A 22,771-nucleotide genomic window follows, 5' to 3' on the forward strand; every position below is an offset into this window, starting at 1 on the left:
ATATGAATTGAATAAGTTTTTAGCTTCTCTGTGTATTGACATACATTATTTATCATTCCAACATCCTAAGCTATTATATGATGTCCTTCACAGTATAATGGGAAAGATGTTCTCTATAGTGAACAAATCACTCACTTTAAAAACTTTAAACTCATTTAATTTAACATAGTTTCTGCTTGTAGTTTGATGAAACATGGCTTCGCTGTACTTAATGTATTGGCACCAGGGAATCCACTTGGTACATTGGCTTTCCTTTGGTTTATTGTGACTCGATTTGCATGTCATGATACATGGATGACTTGAGACCTGGGAAGAAGTGGCCAGATCCTGTCTAAAGATTGCAGCAATACACGCATAGTTGCAAAAAGCACTGAGATACTGAAAAGACCATCTTAACAGGTGAACTTTTCAGTTCTATTTTACACAAATCTGAAAAACTGCACATGCTGCAACTTAAAATTGAAAAAGAAATCTGTAAATAACACACATAAATGTGGTTTATACATAATCATATTACAAGTGAGCTTAACTTAATGTATAGTGTGACCTTGAGTGTGGTATAATATAGAGTCTTGAGTCTTAGCTACAGTCTCTAACAATCTTAAGTACATACTGTGTTCCCAGTCATGGCGCCAATAAGCTCATGAGAGCAACACACACTTAACCCTGCAACCCTTAACAACCCCCTAATCTATACACCCCAGCTCAGCCTGAGGTATGAGATATACTGTTCCCTCTAATGTGTGTGTGTGCCCTCCTGTGCATGTGATAGTGCGTATGTGCTTATACAGTCACACAGAAAAGTGTGTGTGCATATGCTTGTGTGTTGAGGCCACTACTCTTTTCCTTTCATAGCAGGGCTTGACTGCAGTCTTATGTTTCACTCTGCAGGGAGCACACACACAAACATACTCGCATACATGCGTGCACACACACCACATACACAGACACACATCCATCTTCACAGGCAAGTCAGTCATCCATTGCTGCTTCAACTTTGGCCCACTTCCACTGGTATGTCTGTATTCATGTATATATGAATGCCAGAGAGGGAAGAGAAAGACAACCAGTTGGGGGGCCATTTGGATTTCCATAGCATGCCATGCAGTGAGTTCACTGAGTTCACATGTGTGAACCCAGTTTGCCTGCACAATGGCAAGGTGGCCTGATCTCTTTCTTGTCCTGCTGCATGATGCAACACTGCATGCAGCTCTGGGCATGTTCTCTGTTGAGGTTCAGAGTGAAGAAAAGTTGAAAGCAGAAGCAGAAAATAAGAACATCTATACTGTTGAAGCATGCCCATAGCACTTTTAAATTGATTCTTCGAAAACTGACTTCCCGCTGAGTGAGATTAACTTGCAAAGGAGTGTGTGGATGGTCTCATTTTTCTGTGGAATAGAACAGATGATTTCACCCTCGTTAGTTTGTCAGTGATTCACAGTTCTGTATTATCTCCCTGGTTTTTATTTCTTTTTCTCTCTTTCCCTCTGTGGACTTCTTTCTTGCATGCTTCTTTGTAGAAATTCCACTCCAACCAGTTAAGTTTAGTTAGTTTCTTCTTCTATCACAGTGATTATTGAAAGCCCGACACACTGTCAATAATTAAAGTAACTAATATTTGTAGTAATTAAACATCTGAGGGCATATTTCTTCTGAACCACTGAGCTGAAAGTCACTTGATGTCATTTTACTTTCTTCCTTTCATTGAGTTCTTTCCAAAGTGACATACCTGTTCAAGTGTTTGAACTCAGCTGAAATGGGAAAATCATGGCAGGACAGAGTTTCTAAATGTGTTTTGTCTTTGCATGTAAAAGGAAAAAATTACATCATTTTGCTAATAACTGAGCTGTCAGTAGGTTGTCACATCCCCCATTGAAGTCACCACTGATTTGGCATTTGGTAAAGCAGTATTACATTTCAGTGATAGTTGATGTCCCCATTCTGCAATTTTCAGAAATGCCACAGCGAAATACACGTATTAATGTACGATTGCAGTGACACTGCGTCATATTAATTGTATTGCCAAACCTTATATGTCTTAGCATAATTTAAAAGGAATGTTGGCACTCTGATGGATTTAAAGACTCAGACGCCTGCCAGAACTCCACTTGATTTAATTACTCAGTAGTAAACGCTACTTCAATCCTGGCAGACTGAATTTACAGGCTAATTTATGGTTAAACCACACACACACACACACACACACACACAAGGTGCTCACATAAATTAACTTTCTACTGTCTGCCTCCTTTTCTTTCACTTGCTTTCTATCAGATGGGCCTTGGTTCAGAAAGCCAGCAGAGGAAAAGAAAGGCTCCGGCTCCTCCTCCCACTCCAACGTCCCTCACCCAGGGCTCAGATGATGCTTCCACCTCTGCTGCTCCCTCTCCTGATGGCCAAGCTACTGAAATACCAACCCCAGCCTTCCGCACTACGGTGGTACAGTCAACCACTGTCTCTACTGCCACTGTGGTAATGGAAACAGTGAAACCTGGTCCCATAAAAATAGAGGCACAACCTCCACCTGTGTCAAATGCCACCCCGACCCCCAGTTCCCCAACCCCGAGCAGCAGCACCACCGACAGCCTGGTTGTGCAGGATTCCAGCTCTGAACTCAGCCACAGCCTAGACGACTCAGATGCTGACCTGGACCAGGCTGGTTCCCACTGCAGCACCCTCACCAGTAGCACAGCGAGCGGCTCTGTGTGGGTGAACGCCACTACAAAAAGCTCCAGCAGCAAGATGGAGGAATCAGCCACCGTCATTGTTGTCAAATTAAAGGAAGAGGTGACGTCAGACAGCAGCTCCAGATCGGAGACTGAGTCGGCCCTTAACCTGAAACTGGATGAAGTTGAGAACAACAGACACAGTGCAATGGGTAAATATCTATAAGACGCCCTGACGGTAGACACACCACACAATTGTCAACATTTGAAGAATTCAGTTTACGGATACAAACACCAAAAGAACAGTTTGAAGTTTATCTTTAATTTTCCTAAATTGATGCTTTCCAAAACATATCATAGCAAAACAAAGACAGAAACGGCAACACCAGTAGACTTTTATCATCTTAAACCGTGGATTAGCAACAGGTATAATAACATATAACAGCATAGAGTATTTATATATCATAAAGACAACACTTGCATGAAGCTTTAGTGTAGACTGTTGTTTTTATGTATCGTGATGTCATTCACAATGTTGGTGTCGTCCATCAGTCATCTGTGAATCAACGTTTGATTCAAGGAACTGGAATATCCTGATTCCACTGGAATATCATCAAGGAAAATTAACTTGGCTGTTGATCACGGAATTTGTGACAGTGATGGTAAACACGCTGTCTGTATGTTGAAGAAGTGAGACAGTCAGCAGTTGCCTGTAGAGGTTTTTCTAACTGTTAGAAAGTGACTGAATGTCTGCCCTGGAGAGCTGAGCTGTCACACTGCAGCAGCATCTGAAACTTAAAACTGTCAAGAATGACATATATAACCTGCTGAAAGAAAGAGAGTGTGTGTGTGTGTGTGTCTGTGTGCTGGCGTTTGTATGCGTGTGCTTGTGTGTGCATGCGCGCACACGTCATGGCTGAGGGACAGGAACTTGCGGAGCTGGTTTTCATCATATCTTGTGAGACAATACAGTCCTTGTCTCTCCCTCACGCTTATCAATCCTAAACGTATCTCTATCTTCTTTCTCTTTTTTTTTTACCTCCCTTTCTTTCTCTTTTTCGATCCCCATTTTTATTTCTCTCTCTCTGTCGCTCTCATATGCATGCAGCCACTCACACAAACCTTCAAAGCTGGCAGATACAAAGGCAGACGGATCCATCACAGATTTAAACAGGATCTACTTGAACTTTAGTTGGCCTCATATTGATCTTTATATAACCCAGATCTTTCTCCGTAGCAAAGTGAGATTGCAGCAGAGGGTTGTCGTGTCTGACAAGGGCATAGATGAGAGAGCCGAAGACCTCAAAAGGGATGAGAAAGGTGAGAGTAGCAGAATGAAGTTGAGAGAACGGAGCATGGGAAGGTTTTGACAGAGGGATGACAGGGTAGCGAGGTAGAAACAGGGGGACTAGAGGGGTTTACGGAGAGAAGGCTGATGGACAGGCAGATGAAAGCAGGAGAAAGGATGAAGTATGAGGAGGTTAGTGCATTAGACAGGATAGAAGAGACAGCACGGAGGTCATTAATACATTTATAGACCTAGCTACTCCTTTTTTTTCTCTACCCTGACACTCTGCTGACAAGGCACCACCTTCTCGCTTCTGTTTTGCTTTGACTTTCTCCCCGTTTCCAGTCTTTCTTCTTTCCCTTAATAGTGTGTAGGAAAGTGTTCACTAAGTTAAAATGTGTGCTTTTGCTAAGATAGTCATGCTCTAAAAGCCACTTTCACTTCAACTGTTCTGTTTTTTGTTAGTTTTTTTTGTCCCACATATAACCTCAGTATCAACTTTTAAACTTCTCAGTAGCTGTAAACAGTTCTTCTGACAGCTGCACTATATGAACAGTGAAAAACTGGTATACACATGGGATCTACACAGTTATGTCCTGCATATACTGTACAGGATTGTGTCCTCATGCTGGTGAAGGCACAGGCACAAATGTACACAATACATGTATTCATTTATTTTGATTTAGTCTTTAATTTACATAAGTTCAATTTAGTCATCTATTTATGCAAAATTGCTATGCACTAATCAGTCACCACATTAAGGTGAAAAACACTGGTTATCTTTTTTTTTTTTTTAACACGTTGATTTATACCATTTTTGTCTCTTACTTAATATGATATGATATTTACTTTAGGTCTTCAAACTCCATTGCACTGTGCTAAAATGTCTGTGCCTTTGCTTTTTTAAGGCTGCATGTGTTTGTATATGTCTACTGTATGGTTGGCACAGAGGATCTGAATTAGCTTGGCTGAAAACAGGACAAGGATGTTTCTTTGGATTTATAAAATAGTTAAAAGCAAGTAGAATGTGTAAATACTACTACTGCTGGAACTTAAAGCAGAGAGGCCACAGTAAAATGTAAGCTCATGTTCCTTTAAGTCTAGTATCCACTGGTTGATATTTACAAACTGATTATGAGACTGGGGCACCTAGAGCAAGGCATCGATGCCACTCAGTGTAGCATGTGTGCTCTTCTATGCCCTTAGTAACGAAAAACAAATATGGCAGCAATATTATGAGGGGGAAAAATACATGAGAAACTGTTAAAGGATTAGCATCAGGGTAACCTTGTGCATGTGCGGTTGTGTGAGTCCTCCAATGGATGTCAAGGTTATGACGGAGTAGTTTATCATCTCAACCCTGCATGCTGTTTCAGTTGCTTCCCATTGTCAGCAACAGAGTAAACAGATAAAGTAGCACATTGACAGCACCTGCTGACTAAAGCACAGCACGCTGATGAACCACAAGGCTTTTAATGAAATTTAGGAAGCCGTATTTCAACAGCGCTGCTTTCCACTAATTGTGTTTTTGTGTGTATTATACAGTATGTTATCAGACTAATTTTGTCACATTTGTCAGTCTGCTCTTTTGCTCACATCAATCTTCTAACATGTTTTATATATAGCTGTTAAATCTAGTCTTAGCTGGCAGACTTAAAATGTATAAATGCATAATATCACAAACACTCTGGTTCCTAGAAATGTACATTTAACAAGTATTTGTCCATGAATAAATCCAAGGAATTAGGAAGACAGACATACTAAAAGCTTCAGTGATAACGTGTGCAACATTATTATTATTATTAAAGTTTTTATGGAATACAAAATTTTGTAAACAAAGACATGTCTAGGGGCCTGCTGCTGTCATGTTTCTGAAAACTTCAGCAGATACTCTTCAAACCTTTGTTGCCAAGGTTGAACCTCCACCAAACTGTGAAAATGTTTTGGTGCCTTGCTGGCCTTTGATTTCTGTGTCCGTGTGGAATTGTGCTGGTGCAAAGGTAACAAGCACAAACCAGGTTCAAATAAGGCAGTACAAAGCAAGTATTTCAATGGAAACTGAGCCACAAAACCACCACTGCTGCCAATCGAACAATTTTGTCAACAAGAACAAATTTAAAACTAGGAAAAAATGTGTAGTAATATTAATGCTTCAAACATAAATACAGTTGTTTATTGAAATATTCTCCAATTAGTGCTATGGAAAGTGTCTCATATTTAGATCAGCATCAAAAAAATAGCAATGTGGTGACAAGACAAATGCTGATAAATGAGACCTATATTTATATATAAATTGAGTCTTACAACATCTGGTGCCTGCAGGTATAAAAAGTTTCTGCTTCAGTTTATTAAATCCCTGCAGCCCTGAAGGCAGCAGGACAGGTATGTTGATAAATCATCATCCTCCCACTGGAGAGGTGCTGTGCTACACGGGGCTCTCAAATGTTTTGCCTTCATTATCTCAAATGCAGATTGCAGGATTCTACTTCAACACATCCACACTCACCCTTACACTCATCAAACTGGTCTGTTATAACTTGAATTCTGTTCGTTATGCAGGAGACGTCGGGTCACCGGTGCTCACTAATCCTTCTTTCATAGCTTCCTTTCCAACTTTTTAAAAAAACGTTGTTGTTTGTTGCACATTTTAAGCTACGACTGGCAAATTGCCACATAGAATGAAGTGGCAGGGTATATAAGATGTTTTGTCGTATTCCGAATTTTACTCCAATGACCGTCCATGTCTGCCCTGCCTGCATGCTGTTTTTTCTACAGGAAGCATTGATCGACAAGTACCACCCAAACCTCGGCGTACTCCGACCCGGGAGTCACCACAGCATGTCCTTCACCCTACCCTCACTCCTCCTCACAATGAGTCCACAGAAAGCCACCCTGTACAGAATCCCATGGAGGAGGAGGAAGCAGCTCCCCAGTGTAGGTTCCAGATGGACCTCATCCCCCTTTCCTTGATTCTTTTTTTCTTTTCTTTCCTAGAAGCTGCTCTCCTGGTTTTCGGGTTCTTATTTCATTCGTCCCAATCTGTACCAAACCTGTATGCATGTGTGTCTTTGTGAATGCTGAACTCTGCCCTCACATGCTTTCCGTCTCTCCATCAGCGACCTGGGCAGCTGAGTTGTTAAGTGACACCGGGTCCATATGAGGTCAAGGTGCTTCATATCTATAAATGTCAATCTCTAAGTCCTGTTATTTCTTCTGGGTCCAAAAGGTCAGGGCTGGGGTCAACACCAATCAACTGGAGTGCCTTTTATGTTGCATTTAAACAATATATGGGAATATATCAGATGTATAAAGGATCGTGACCTTCGCTTTCTGTATGTGCTAGATGGCTGGATGCTGTTTTGATTTCACTGTTTGTTTGTTCTGAATTTCTTTCTTTACGTGTTGTTTTTTCGCTATCCTCGCCAAACACAATTATAATGTTCTGTCCTTCTCAAATCTCATTTGTTCTTGTCTCTGCTCCCTCCCCCGTACCCTCCTCTGTAGTGTACTGCTGTGGGCCTGTGCGTCTGCGGTCCAAACACTCCTGAGGTCTCTCTCTCTCTCTGGCTTGAGCCTTCCTTCATCCCGACAATCCTTTTTCATCAGCTCCCTTTGCTTCTTCAAGGCTCTTCTTATCTCTGCAGGACTGTCCTTTGATAATCGTCATCCTCCTCTCATTCCTTTGAGAACTTTTTACTGCTGTTTATTCTGCGCTCTTGCATTTGATTTTGCGGTCTCATTTTCATCATAATTTTGATAATTTCGTTTCTAGAACTTGCTTTGTTATAGAAAGCTTCTGCAATTTGTCTTTGTGACAGAAATGAAAGCAAGTCACGTCAACTTCACTCATAAAGATTTCTTCTTGTTTTTTTTTGTGTTTTGTTTTTTTTTACAAGTATATGTACATACTGTGTGCGGTTTTGCATTTCGAATTTACCCACTGGTTGTCATTGATTATGCATGAGATCAGAGCTGAGTTAAAAGTGGACACAAAGAATGTGGTCAGAGGACTATGAGGCAAGGCCATGTGATAGCTATCAGCCAATATTTTGGTTATATGATAGCTGTAGATCGATAGCTGGAAAGTGTATGTTTCTCCGTCTGTGCCTGGTGTTGTGGTTTGGTTTAGAAACCTGAAACCTGAATGCATGCTGACTTTGGCAATAGTATGGATAGGGTGATCTATCAATGACATGTTACTTTCAGGTGGTAATGGCTTGTGTATTTTCTTAAGACGACTAAATGAAATACAAGACCTCATCCCAAAGAAAGCTTTTAGCAGTCTACTGTGAGAAGACAATGACACTGCACACTGGTTTGTTGTAGAGCTGTTGTTGTTATTGTGGATTCTTATAGTTGCATTACTGCTTTACAGGTTGTTTTCTGAACAATTGGAAGGAATCCAAAACTAAAACATCATATTTTTAAAAGTTATTTGGTTGTTTGTGAATTAGTGGGAGGAAAATTGACCTTAATAAAGACTGTTTCATAGAAACAGCTTGTTAATAGTTTTGAGCACTATATTATGAGGGATGTGTTAGAAATGCAGCTTACATTTTTTTGTGTGTTAAGTCAATGGAGCCTTTCTTTTTATATGACTTGTTCTGTATCATATAAATGCAAGCACTGCTGCATCACTGAATCTAAAGAAGTGAAGTGGAATTTTATGTTTTTGAGACAGGGAGAGTTTATTTTAATCTCTGATTACAGCAACCTACAAGGAAGCTTGGGTTACATTTTTATTGTACGGTAATCCAATTCTATGTTATTTTTAGAACTCTGCAAGTGTAACTTTGTTATGGTGCAAATGCATAGCATAATAAGGGAATGTGCACCTGAAGCCTGAAGAGCTAGATCAATGGGTCTTTTCTGTGGTTTAAAAAACAGAAAATGATTTTGAATTATGTTGTTTTTTCAATTAAAAAATTAAAGACTAGACGAGAATCCCAGGACTTTGATTTGGTATTGTGCATGGTTTGCCGTGGTAAGAGTTTGACAAGTAGCATGTCCCGGTTTTGACAGCTTGGGAATGGAGACACCTTTTATTTGGCTTTAACAGAAGCATGTGCCCAAGGTCATACGGAATTGGAGGTTTGGGAACTTTGCGTGGGCGTTTACTTGTGTGCAAGCATATATGAGAGCATAAGACAGTGTGTGTGTGTGTGTGCACTTGTCTTTGCATGTGTGTGTGAATGTGTGCTGATTGTGGCTGTAGCTGGCATGACTAAGCTGTTGCTGGGAAGGAGCTGGGAGGACAGCCCTGTGAGTCATCACCACATATCCTGGAACTGACTGTTCTCTCCACACCATTAGGACCAGACCCAAAACTGACAGGCCCAGTACACACACACACACACACACACACACACACACACAAGCATGCACACATAGGAAGACATATTGGAGCACAATGCATGCCCAAATACATGCACACTCCCCCTGACACCTGGTATTACAAACAAGGTCACTCACTGTTAACTCATTTTAAAGATTCCCATGTTGAATTCCCGCTGCTGTGCATGCTGGCTGGGCTGCTGAAAACCTAACAAATGGTACATTGATTTTTATTTTCTTGGCCTCGAGTTCAATGAGATCAGTGACAGACTAAATACGTTCTCCCAAACCCACATGACTGACCAGAGAATGAGTGTACTAAAGAGATGAGAGGGTATGAAGCAATACTATCTTTCCCTGGAACCTAAAACAGTACGGTAAAAATCTAATTAAAAGGGTTTGTTTACAGTAATTCCACCCACACATCATTAAAGATGTTTTATCAAGCCACAAGTGGTTGTGCTCAAGCCTTGTGTTTGGTATATTTGGCTTGTGTTTTCCGGATTATGTGTGTGTGGTGTCAGAATGAATGTTGAAGCTAACGTAAATATGTCCCCTGTTTCTTGTCTCTCATCTACCACCTCTTGATCTTTAATGCTCACTCTGCATCTTGTACTCCTTTTTAAACAAATTTGTTTTTCCCAGCTTTACTTTTCTCAGTTATGTGTTTGCAAGGTGTCCAAAGTCTGAGAAAAACAAAATGAGGCCTAAAAGGTGTTTTTTTTTTTTTTTTTGCTGTTGTTTTTTTTGTTAAAAGAATGCATTGCACAAGTAAAATACCTGTGGCCTCTATGATGTCTATTTTGACAAATGCCCTTTCTACCACAATGCAAGCCCTTTTTGAGTGTTTTCCTTTCACTAAACAAAACTTAAAGCCACTGAAAACCCTTTGATTTGGATGCTGACGTTTAGCATTGCTAACAGTTGCTAACACTTTTGAATTGTAGTGATGACACCCAGTGCTGATGTTAAGATTTTCTTCACTCCTCTCCCAGCTTGGCTCCATTCTGCACGGAGCTCTGCAGCAAGTGACCAGAAACAAGAAAATGGAGTTGCTGAGGATGAAACTGTGTCTTTGGGCAGCAGCAGTAGCAGCAGCCGTGGCAGCAGCCTGCCTGACCAGGGTTACGCAGCTTCTGAAGGGATGGCAGAGGGCGAGGACTCAGGAATGGTCAGTTCGCCATCCGACACCCAACCCACATCCCCAGATGGGAGTTTGTCTCTGGATGGAAGTGGCCGAGGCAGAGGAGAGAAACTGCTGCGACCAGTGCGAGACAGTTCCAGTGACAGCGATGAGGGATGTGCCACCTGGGGATCAATGCACAGGTATACAGGAAGTAATGGCAATCATGGAAGGGGGAACCATGGAAGTGAGTGGGGCAAGAGTGTAGGAAGAAATTAGAATGTCGCTGACAAGCATTTGCTGTTATTTATGTTTACTTAGTTGACCTAATTTATCATATTTGTCCATCAAGATGATTCAAATTTCTTTCAAGATGGTGAGACACACTATGGCATCTGTACTGGCCTCAGGAGAATACATGACTCACAGTGTCTGCCTTACTCATTCATCTATCTCACTGTATTTTTCCCAGTACTTATTCGTCTTTCAGTAAACTCTTACCCATCTGCTGCTGCTAATCTTTCCTAGTGTTATAACTTAGTTTTAATTCCACTTTAATTGATCCTGGTTTCCTGCCAGGCACAATAATGCATGTGCCATTCACCCTGCTGTCCCATTGAGCTAGCCTAACCACTAGTTACTAAAACCTGTATGAAATTTTGTAGTTAGATTCTTGCATTTGGCAAAGTTTTGTCTCACACCTGTATTTTCACATGGAGAGTGAACCTTCACCATTCCAGCCAACTTTAGTCTGTCCACATTTTTTACTGTGCCAGCAGTAATAACTGAGAGCAGTTCCCACCATATTCCATTTGAGTTGTAGCCAAAGCTGGCACCCTCAACTTTTTGTGCTGGGCTTTCATAGTTAATGGTTCTAGGCCCTTAATCAAAGGCCTTTGTGGAAAATGAATGCTGCTCCAGATCACTTTTCGCCTTTCAAGTTGTTGTGAAATGTGTATGGTAATGTGCCCAGACCAGGGATCTCAGTCAGAGAAACTTTATGAATCCAGGGTCTGGCCTGTTGCTGCTGGCTTCTCAGTATTCCAGGAAAGTACTATAACCCTGTTTTCTCCGAATCGTTGAGGAAAAGAGGACCAGTCCAAGTCTCTGTGAAGATAAATTCTATTTGGTTTGGCTTCCTTGTTGCAATTTGTTATGGCTAATATGCCACTAACTCATGAGAATGCTCTGTTGAACCCTTGAAGAGAGTGAAGGAAGTTTAAACTGTGGCAATAATATCTTTACAGCTGCATGTTTTAAAGCCAGCAGACTCCAATAAAAATACAATTCGACTTTGAACAAGCACAAAATATTTAAAGCTGACACATTTTTCTCTCTCTTTAACTACTACTGAACTGCATTTACCCTTTTGATTTCTAAAGGGAGATTAGTAATGGGAAGGGTGCTGAATGTAATAACATCATCAAATAGTCAGTTCATAATATCTGTTTAGTGGTAACTGGGTGACAATAAAAATCAAGCTGTACTATGGCACTATGTAGCAATTGCTTTTCTGCATTCTAAATGTTGCGGTACTCTGCATGTGTCTTTCTTTTATTGTGTATATGTGTGCAGAGGTTTTTGACACATGCTTTCATGTACCATTCTCAGGCACAATGACGTCATCCCAGAGTCACAGTCAGTCAGATTAAAAAACAGCTTTGAAGAGGACCCAGAGCTCACAGCCCAGCTCCATCAGACTTTGGCAGATTTTGAAGCAGACCTTGCAGGTGAGGGGGCAATGCCAAAAGACAACAATGGAGATAAACAGGATTTATATGTCTTCAATGAAGCGGCCTGGCAGTCCAGGCATGGTTACCTCCAACAAAGAAATTGATATATAGTTTATTAAAGGTTTAAGCCACTGTAACACCACTGCAGAACTCCATGGATGTGTCGTATTAGGTTGCGGTAATCCTGTAAATCGGCTCTTTGACATGAAATAGCGTTAAATGTAGAATGTGTGATTCTAGTCCAATACAAGGTGTGTGTAATTCGGTGGATGTCTGGTTCTGTTTGTGTGCTGGAAAAAAATCTGCCGTTCCTACACAGACATGGCTCTGAGGTTGGGAAGCAAAGTGGCTCAGACTGATCCACACAACACTCGTACATTTCCACGTCTTGAGCATGTATGTGGGGGGAGGGGAGTTGGGAGAGAAATTGGGAAGTGGCAGCGAGAGGTGCAGTAAATCTGGCAGATGCTAACTATTTAGAAATGTTGACTGGCTACATATCAACAAGCTTTCTCCAGCGTTGCAGACACCACCTTTAAAACATGTCACATTAGCCGTGCTAATATTCTTACATATCTAAATCAGATAATGTCCAAGGTACCAAAGTGTTCTGTATTAACCTCTTGATCTGTTCCTCTTTTCCAGATCAGGATGATATACTTTCAGCAAGAGAAACTCCCGATGCCATGTCCACTGACAGTAATGAGGTGCCGGTATCCGTAGTGGACATGGACGTGCCAGTCACAGCCATAGATGAAGTAATGGAGGTCTATGAGCGTAGCACTGTAGAACATGAGGCAAAGTCACTTACCAGGACTGAGTCAGCTGGCAGCAAAGGTACAGTAGGTAGGAATGACAACCTACTGTCCTTTAAATATGAACACAACTATTGTTATGTATGTTATTTTTATATTAAATTGACTTTTTTTCTTACCTTATCTTGTCACAGGTCCGGATTTGCATCAGACGTCAAGTATAGAGACACAGAACAAAAACAACAATGCTTATACAGCTGCTGTCAGTCAGAAAAAACAAAAGGAAAAAAGCAAAAAGCAGCATAGTAAACCACTGGAGAACAAGTCTATAGGTGATAGGATGGAAGAAAAGATGCTAGAGACAAAAAATAAAGAGATGAGTGCTGCTGATACCAAACGTGGAAAAGAAGACAAACAAATCTCGGTGAAATCTAATGCGGAAATGCAGAAAAAACCCAAGAAGACAGAGAAAAGCCCTGATCCTGTGAAAAAGAACTCTCAGTCTTTTCAACAGAAAAAAACTGATCTTCCAATGAGTCAGAGATTAGTATCTACAGAAAAAGAAGAAGAGAACCATAGAGTTTACCAAATTAAGTCCAATTCTGGTTCTTCACACGGTAAAATCACTCACGTCACCTCACGGTTTGGTATGAAAACCTTCACTGTGGTCCCTCCCAAACCCTCTGTCACACATACTGCTGGGGAACAGCCAGCTGTCCCATTTACCGCTGGTGCAATTAGGATCGACGATCAAGGAAATATGGTGTCATCAGGTGTATTCCGGAATAAAGTTGGAGGGTCTTCAGAGACAGAGATAAATCGTAGCGAAGGTTCTCCTCTTGTTGGACAAGCCAAAGCTTTTTGGAGCTCAAATGAAAAACAAGAAAGTGCTGTGATCCCCAGCAAAGGTCTGATTGATAAGGCTAAGGAGAGCACAAATGGCGAGAAAAGTGCCTCTACTGCAGTCTTTGAAACAACATTGAAGACCAGTAAGACAGAGTACCTGAAAACAACACAAAGCACTCTTTCTAAACCTGCAGAGAAAGTCCAGCTTATAGAGTTGGTGAAAGAAGAAGCTAACGAACCTGCGAAAGACGTCAAAGCTGCAAATGAGGAGTACAGTAAGGTGGAGAGCAAGATCTCAGTGTCCAAAAACATTCAGCAGCCAAGTATTAAACCTGCCCTTCCTCCTCCACTGCTTGCAGACATGAGGAGAGACTTGTCGTTCCTGAAACCATCAAGGCGAACCTCAAGCCAATATGTGGCATCTGCCATCTCTAAATATACCCCAATGACCTCAGCTAAACCCATCAGCACCCCTAAAACCCCTGACTACTCTGCTTCTTCCAAAACACCATCGCCTGGCCTCCAGAGATTGGGTCAGTCCATACAAGTGAATCCACACCAATCTTCCCTGTCATACGTGTCAGATAATAAGGAAAATGTCTCTACTTCCACATCCCGATCTCCTGGTCCTAAGAGATCTATGAGCTCCCCTGAATATGTGTCAGATACTCGGAGAGATTTTGAAAAATTTGACAGGGGAGGATTTAAAAGTTCTGTGGTATCCACCAAAGAAAGTTTGGGTTTGCTGGAAACAGAAACAGCCAAGAATAATCACATTCACTCTAGTGGACCCACCCATATAAAAGTGACCGCCAATAATGACAGAGATTACAATAAACATATCCGACAGAGAAGCCCCAGCCCAGCAAAAACCAGCACTCTGCACTCATATGCCAAACCACCCACAGCCCCCAAGACCATATCTCAAGACCAGACAAATGTAAGTAAAACTTGGAGTATAAATATTGCATAATATTGGTTTCTTGAAAAATAAATGCTATGTAGAATTTTTACAACAAAATTGTTTTTGCATATTACAGAACTTGAAAGACATGATCAAGACAGCCACTCCTCTAACCACGAATGGGAAACCGCAGCCTTCTGTCACAGTGACAGACAGTGCTGTGACCCCTCCTGCAGTGACAGTGTTTGGACCAATTGCAAAGTTCAAACCAGTGATCTACAGATCTGTTGAGAAAGAGACATCTCTGCACAGCAACCTGATGGAGGCAATCCAGACAGGTGGAGGCAGGGACAGACTCAAGAAGGTGAGATCAGGATTAACATAGTTATACATAGCTGGGACATAGTTGACCCACTGTATGGAGTGGTGGCAGTGCTAATTGTGAGAAAACAAGGGAACAGCATTTGCTCTTCTAGCAGTTCAAGAAACACATTATGCTCTTTATTTCACAGAGACATCTAAGAGTGCTAAGTCATGATCTTGGCTGGAAGACGAGGAAGTAATTTAGATTTTCTTTTCTTTATTGCATTATTAGATATCCACTTCTGGCTCCAGCAATCTGAAAAAAGGGCCTTACATTGAAGAGGAGAATGAGAGGTCTGCTCTTCTGGCTGCCATTAGAGCCCAGAGCAACACTGGCAGACTGAGGAAGGTAAAATACTCTCTTATTTATGCAATAACGCTACACTATGTCTGTCGATAACCAGGGGGATAGTTGGGAGATGAAGACTTAGCCTTTAAAAGTCACAGCATTAATTATTTAAATAATTAGGATGCAGTTAACTTGCTATTCTCTTTGAATAACTCCCCTGGTGCATTCACTTTCTTTCTTGGGTAAATGCTAATTCAGTTCTTTTTATACATCAACAATACTCTTCTTGTTATGTAAAGATCGCAGTGTCTGTTAGTCATTTGCTTCACTGCTTTGAATTTTAGGATAACTTTCCCCCAGACAGCTATTTTTTTTTTTTTTAGATATTTAAAGAGTGTGAATCCTAATGCCTGGCAATCACTTTTTTTGTCTAGGGCCTCGTGCAGGTCAAAGGTTTGTGTTATCCAGTGAGATATCTCAGCATCTGCTAGGTTACAGCAAAATTTGGACAAATCTTTAATGGTTACACGTTTCCTCTAGCATCAAAAACATACAATACCAGCTCAACATTAGCATGCTAACATTGTCATTATCAGCATGTTGCCATGGTGACTGTAGTGTTCAGTAAAGCTGTTAGCATGGCTTTATACCATGCAAACACATGTATTTTTTGCAGTTGTACTCAGCAGAAGACACATATTTAAAAGAGAATCGAAATGCTAAACACTCTATCTGTGTTGTTAGCTCATTAGCAACTCACACAGCCATGCATGGACCAGGTTATGCAAGCACGGTTGTCTATTTTCATCCTTCTGTGTGGACTGTGAGCTGTGGTTTGTCTGTCATGTAAGGACCCATGTGGAATGAAAGAGGCAGAAAATGTGCTGCTGTAGCCGAAACATCTGCGGTTCTATTCTGGAGGTTCCTCACCAGAACAGGAATCTTTGGAATGCTCCATGACTACATCAGACTCCAAAATGTAGTGTGTGTTACAAAACTAAATGACTATACACAATGGAGTGAACAACGGAAAAAAGTGATAAATGTAAATGTGTCCAGCACAAAACAGAAAAGAATGTAAGTAAAATGTACCCAGTACTTGCAGTTAAGCTCAAAGTATTAGTACATATTTTCATTTGGCCAAAAGGGGTCTTTCTGACTGAAAATGGCATAAATAAGTGACAAAAAGACAGTAAGAAACTATGTTAGACATGTTGTCTCAGTTTTTTGAGAAATTACCGTTTTAAATGGCGCTGGTTCTTTCCATCATGTTCCAGGACATTCTACTGCACTATACATTTAGAACAGCTCTCTAGTCGGTTGCTAGGCAATTGCAACCCATGGCTAAAAACAAAGAGCTTAGTGAGCTTGTTTTAATGGTCCATCACTTAGAAAGTTTTTTTCATTGTGGCTGCTCACAAGACAGGCTAGAAAGCCATATCCAAGTGTTTTCAAGAGCCAGTGACCACAGAGGAAAGCATAATCAAAAAGTACAAGGAGTTCCACACTGTGAAAATTGTCAAAGGGTGTGGTAGGAAGCCGAACGTGACCCCTTTGCTGGCAAGAATGGTAATACAAGAGGCCAAGAAGAATCCTTGGATTCTAAGGCCATCCTGATGAATCTGAACAACTGTGGTATCAACATCTTAAGGCCATGGACGCGGCATGAGGCTTGTCTTCATGAACGCTGACTAAAGACACCACTCCCTCCTCTCTCCAAGACACACAAAAACTCCCTAGACTATGCAAAAGCTCACCTGGGCAAAGAAAAATACTGGCAGTCATGAATTCTGTGGTCTGCTGAGACTAAATTGGAGTTGTTTGGACACACAGACATGGCTTTTGAAAGCATGGTGGTAGGAATGTCCTGCTTCAGGGGTGTATTTCAGCCAATAAGCTAAGCAACCTTGTCAAAGTAAACAGCATTATGAGAAAAGAACACGATGAGGAAAACCTCAGGCAGTCTGAACCTGCCAGTAAGACAATGATCTGAAAAAATAGCCAAAGGGGTCGAGAAATTGTTGAAGGAAAACTGTCTCAACACTTTGGAGCCCGGAACTGAAACCCATCAAGAATCTGTGGAGGGAACTAAAGACTAGAGTGATGTCAAGGAAGTCTTCCATCTTCAAAGACCTGGAGATTATTGCAAAAGAGGAATGGAACAAAAATACATGCAGCAAGCTTGGTAGTCATACAAAATAGCAATTGTAAAAATGTATCATGAACATCTCCAACACCAATGTCTTACCATCGTTTTCACTTCTTTATGTCTTTCCATTCGAAAGAAACCTACTGGTCAAAACGGAAAATCACAAAAGTTAAATTGTGGAATGGGTATGAACAATCAATAATAGTTTGGACTTAAGTGTATATATGTGTCAGAGCAGCTGACGTTCCCCAAATGAAAGACTAGAATTACCATTGACTCATTCCTTTATGTCCTACAGACCAGATCTGTGGCTGCTCATGAGCTTGAGAAGTTGAGGAAAATGGGTGCTGAAGAGGAGAGAAGTGCAGCCTCTTCCTCTTCTACAGTCTTTACCGCACCACCACCACCACCTCCACCAGCACCCATGACTGCACCTCCTCCTCCTCCTCCCCCTGTCCTGCCCCAGGCTAAACCGAGCTCTGTGGCACATCCAAACGCTAACGCCCCCATGAACCTTGCCTTGGCCAGGGAGGCTATGCTCGAGGCTATCCGCTCTGGATCTGCTGCTGAGAGGCTAAAAAAGGTACAAATACAGAAAAACACATAATCCATTCCTACCACAGGGTGAAGTCTCAACAATGTTTGTCTACTTTGCAGTAGTGCTGTTGGATTTTCAATTCTGCAGTATCTTCATGAAAATACAGTGATGAAAATAAAGAGAAACAAGTAAACAGCACACACCTCCCACTGGGAGAAAAATGGCATCAGAGGCTTAATGATATCTGTCTCATCTATTCGGTCTACATCAGGTCTCAGAAAAATACATTAACTGATAATGTGAGAAATAAAGTTAGTTCATGAAAACTGAAATGTAACAGCACAGCAGGTGATGAGTATGTTAGTGTTTGAGTATTGCTGTTCAAGACAGCATCATTTTACACAAAGAAGCCCAAAGAAGAGAGGGAGGGGAAAGAAGAAAGACAGACATGAAAGTAGGCAGAAAACAGACTGAGGCAAGAAAACAAGAGACAGCAACAGAAAAACATGCGAGTCGAACCAGTGTCTTCTTTATTCTCACATCTTTGGTCTGGTTTCATACGTCTTGCTTTGCTGGAAGACATCACTGGCAAGACAAAGATCTCCTGCGGTCCAGCAGCCAGGAAACTGAAAATGAATTGCAGACTGTAACACATACAGAGATTAATCTGACAGTTGTGCTGTAATGCTGCGTGAACATTTTCAAGAAGAGAAGTTCAATTTTAGGTCAGCAGCTGTGTAAAATTAGAGTTGCCAGAAACGTGAAGCATTTTTGAGTTATTATTTTTGCACCACTTAACTCAGACAGGAGCGATAGCAATGAATGAATTTTGTTAAAGGAACATGAAAAAACTGTGGACCACATCTAAATTAATTTAAAAATGTACTAATATATATACACACACACATATATATATATTCTTTTTCATTCTTTTTGCTCTTTTTTTATAAACATGCTCTACAAAACCCAGCATTTTCAGAGCTGAGAAATACAAACATAACATGCCGTATTTCTTTTAACTAGATCGCTGTGCCCAGAAATACAGTCCAAGTGAACGGCAGACTGGGAACCATCCAAGCAACCTCCTCAGCAATCCCTCAACAATAAGAGGGGATCCCCACAGCACCACAACGAGGAGTAATTTATCAAATTTAATTTTAGTTTTTGTACTTTGCCACTGTGCTTTTGCAACAAGAGTTTGGGAAAATGGTTTAGGGAATGTTGTTTGGAAGTTTTAGGAATTTTGCACTCCAGAAATTACACAAAAATTATTTAAGAAGAAAGATTTTGTCATGCTGCCTAGATAGACTAGATCATTAAAAGACGCTTCTATTTCACTACCAAGCAGTTGCATAATCTACTTAAAGGTTTTTGAGACAAGAATTTAAACATTTCGTCTTGCAAGAGGAATGTCACTCTGTTAGTAGCCAAACCTCTGTAACATCTGTCTGATAAAGGTGTCAGAGGTGAAAGGTTTGCAGTTATTGCCACTAATAAGATCAGCTCAGCTTCTAACAATAACTTGATGGAGAATCTTTGCATCCATCATTATAACAAATTGCTGTTCCTAAATATATATCTTGCCATCTGTACTTGAATTCAGTAGTTTTAACCGGAATGTTGTACAAAATATGTGCCAATGAAAGCAAATTTAAATAGTTTATGAGAATTTCGGATACATTTTTTTTTGTTGTGATTTTATTTTATTATTTTTTTTTTTAATCTGCCTTTACCAATAATAAGTTATGGATGCCTTAAACTGTTGCTCAGTCAGTGTTATGTATATGATGTTTGCTATAAAAATTCTATATAGGGTGCAATAAGTTGGATCTGCTGGTATTTCCAGATTTGAGCTACTTAATATTTCATTTTCACTAATTAATACTATTTAAAACATGCGCACATGTAAGGAAACAATGGATGTATCCATGTACGATGCTGTAAGTGTATTATTTTATCCAGATCTGGTCCATAATGCCAACCTCTGCAGTTCTTGGCTCTGGGGAGGACTAAAATGGTGATGACTGGCTAGTGCCTGTTAGCTAATAATGCTCTTGTTTTACCTTCTAACCTTAATTTATGCTGCTGTTAAAAATCGAAGGAAATTGTCACGCATGGTCAGTGCCCTGCAGAAATTTTCTTTTGCATTCCATTTGTGTTGCCGCTCTGCAGTGGCAAAACGTTTGACCATGCCCGTAATGTTTGATATATAGTATATAGTATATAGCAAAAAAGCTAAGTTGAACCTTTCCTTTTGTTGACATTTCAACATTTTTGAAGCACTGTTATAGAAATATATAAATGGTGAAGACCACCATGAGCAAAGAGATTAGTTCATTGATGAATAGGTCATTACCAGAATGTAATGGCTCTGTAATATAAAGCAGCAGATGTAGGAAAGCAGAAATATAGGTGATGTATGGCCTTGATTTAAGCATTATTGAATTTATTTCTGCTTCTCTGTAGGTATAGTGTGGATTAGCAATGAGGGAATGTGGACGCTGCCATTAAATGGTGTACAATAGTTGAAGTAGGATGTTCATGCTGAATCATCTTTAGAATTAAGAGGAAGTTAGGTAATCCATATTCAGGTATAAATGTTTGCTGCTTTGTATTGTGAGAAACATTTGAGTAAAGGGAGTTGATTTAATAGTTTTCTAGAGATTCAGATTTAACACTCAAAACATATTTCTAAAGTTTTATGTTATTCCTCGAAAATGACATCCTTAAAAGCTTTTTCGTCTTTCTTTTAATTTTATCCTAAAACTGGAAATGTTTCATTTACACATAAAAGCCTACAGTGTAGCATTGTATATTTTGTAAACTAAAGAAATCGTGGTGATAGAGTTGATTTATTCGACCGATAGCGTGAACCTTTTATAAGCTGTTGCTTTTTAAGTTTTACGTGCACATTGTTTTTTTTTTTTGGGGGGGGGGGTTGTTTTTTTTTTGGGAGGGTTGCACAGTTATTTTTGTTTACCTAATTTTTGATTCAATAAATAATTTTGTAATCAAGCAAAAGTAGCCTGCAGCTGATTTTTTTCCCCCCATGTCTTTGTGAAATTATATATGTAAAAAATGTGTAATATTGCCCTCCAAATAGCAAATACACCAATGCTGGATGCAGCAGATGGTAGCATGAACCTTGCCCTGGAAAGCTCTGTGCCATTCCCAGCACTGTGGTCGCCTGAAGACTGTGGTCATCCTGTTGTCCTTATGAAATATATTGTAACCTCTCTGCCACACCACAGATGAGCTACTATTCCGGGCAGCAGCTCATGGCCCTGACTCATCACTATGTGGTCACTCAAAATTACTCTCAAAGAACTTGAACCTACCCTGCATTCCTGAATCCTGAAACATTCGTCATTATGCCGCTCCACCTTCCCCCAGATGCAAGTGAATGAGGTAAATATCCCCATTTGTTGCAAAATCTAATGGAAATACACTGTGGACATGCACATCTGTTGTAAACACTATTTAATTTACTAGTGTGCATGCAAGATCTGATAGAAATTGAAGTGACAAAAAACTTTCTGGTAACACACTCATCACAAACAAATACAGATTCTCCTTAAATAACTGAAATGTTCAACATCTGTTTTTTTAGGGATTTCACTGACCAGTGCAGGATGATGTTAAGTTATTCCTAGCAATGGAGTAAGTGCAGAAGGGCGATCTTGGCTGCGTTGGCCAGAGAGAGCCGTAAATTCCTGCGGAGACCGCAGGCTCTTTTGTGGGTTAAAATTCATGCTCAATCTACAGCCATTCTAATCTGCCTTACAAATATGTGAAGGTTGTGTGTGTGTGGGTGGATGTCTGTGTGTGGGGGTGGGTGTGAGGGATATTTTTGTTGGGGAGTATGTACGTGTGTTGGGGCTTGTGCCTGCGTTACAGTTCCAAACCATTTTAACCATCTCACCAACGTAAACAACCGCTGAATCAAGAATTACCAGAAGGTCACACCACATAATACAACAGAAATATATTCATTCAGGTTTGGCTTTGGTTACGCCTTTTGCCGACCTCGCTGGTTGGTTTATATTTTTTTGCCCTAACAGTTTCACATGTAGGCCTGAGCCAGTTCAGGATGAGACTGCAGATGCCAGCCACCATGTTGACTAATAAAATTCAGATCGCATAATTGAGCCACTTTGTATAGGTTGCTTGGATGTGGGTTTGGTTGGGAATGGATTAAAAGTGTTGTGAGATTTTTTGTTTGTTTGTTTGACTCAACAATAAGCTGTGAACAATAAAAAAGTTTTGGAATCCATCTGTGGCAGCTCTTAATAAAGCATATTCATCCACAGTCCTTTAATGAAAGCCATTCACCAACTGACCAGGCTTATAATACTCAGCTTTGTTAGTCTTGACTGGCGGACTTATGAGTGATGGACACGGTGACATCACGCTATCAGCAGGGGTTACACACACTTTGTTTTCTGATGTTGCCTACTCTGTGTATGTATCTGATCAATCAATTTAAACAAAAGGCCTGTGTGATGCTGAATGTCTGATGAGGTGAAATCAACACAATGTGCTGTTTACTTTATGTCTCAGAGCCGGTCATAAAACGAACGCTTTGTTGCATGGTGGAACCTCAAATATGAGTGGCATGATGTGCGTTTGTATGTGAGTTTTGGTGGCTGCACGACGTCTGTTCTCCAAGTCTCTGTATCTACACAGCGTGAGCCCTTTGTTGTCCCGGTCCAGACGTATACAAACACAACTCAAAGCTGATGACCTTTTGCACTTTAGACTCCTGTGGTGTTTTCCCATCACT

General features: G+C 40.6%; 1 protein-coding gene across 1 annotated transcript in view; it reads left to right on the forward strand.

Annotated features, from left to right (window-relative positions):
• The window catches only part of cobl (cordon-bleu WH2 repeat protein), a 56,331-nt gene extending 36,816 nt beyond the window's left edge, over positions 1–19,515 (forward strand). The window contains exons 10-18 of the mRNA XM_008292749.1: positions 2,275–2,878; positions 10,284–10,614; positions 12,023–12,141; positions 12,790–12,990; positions 13,094–14,685; positions 14,786–15,013; positions 15,245–15,361; positions 17,749–18,033; positions 19,012–19,515. Coding sequence (XP_008290971.1) covers positions 2,275–2,878; positions 10,284–10,614; positions 12,023–12,141; positions 12,790–12,990; positions 13,094–14,685; positions 14,786–15,013; positions 15,245–15,361; positions 17,749–18,033; positions 19,012–19,095 — 3,561 coding nt within the window. The 3' untranslated portion in view covers positions 19,096–19,515. The remainder of the gene's footprint in view (positions 1–2,274; positions 2,879–10,283; positions 10,615–12,022; positions 12,142–12,789; positions 12,991–13,093; positions 14,686–14,785; positions 15,014–15,244; positions 15,362–17,748; positions 18,034–19,011) is intronic.
• The last annotated feature ends 3,256 nt before the right edge of the window (positions 19,516–22,771 follow it).

The sequence above is a fragment of the Stegastes partitus genome, unplaced genomic scaffold (genome assembly GCF_000690725.1).
Source record: "Stegastes partitus isolate 25-593 unplaced genomic scaffold, Stegastes_partitus-1.0.2 Scaffold829, whole genome shotgun sequence".
Taxonomy (NCBI): Eukaryota; Metazoa; Chordata; class Actinopteri; family Pomacentridae; genus Stegastes; species Stegastes partitus.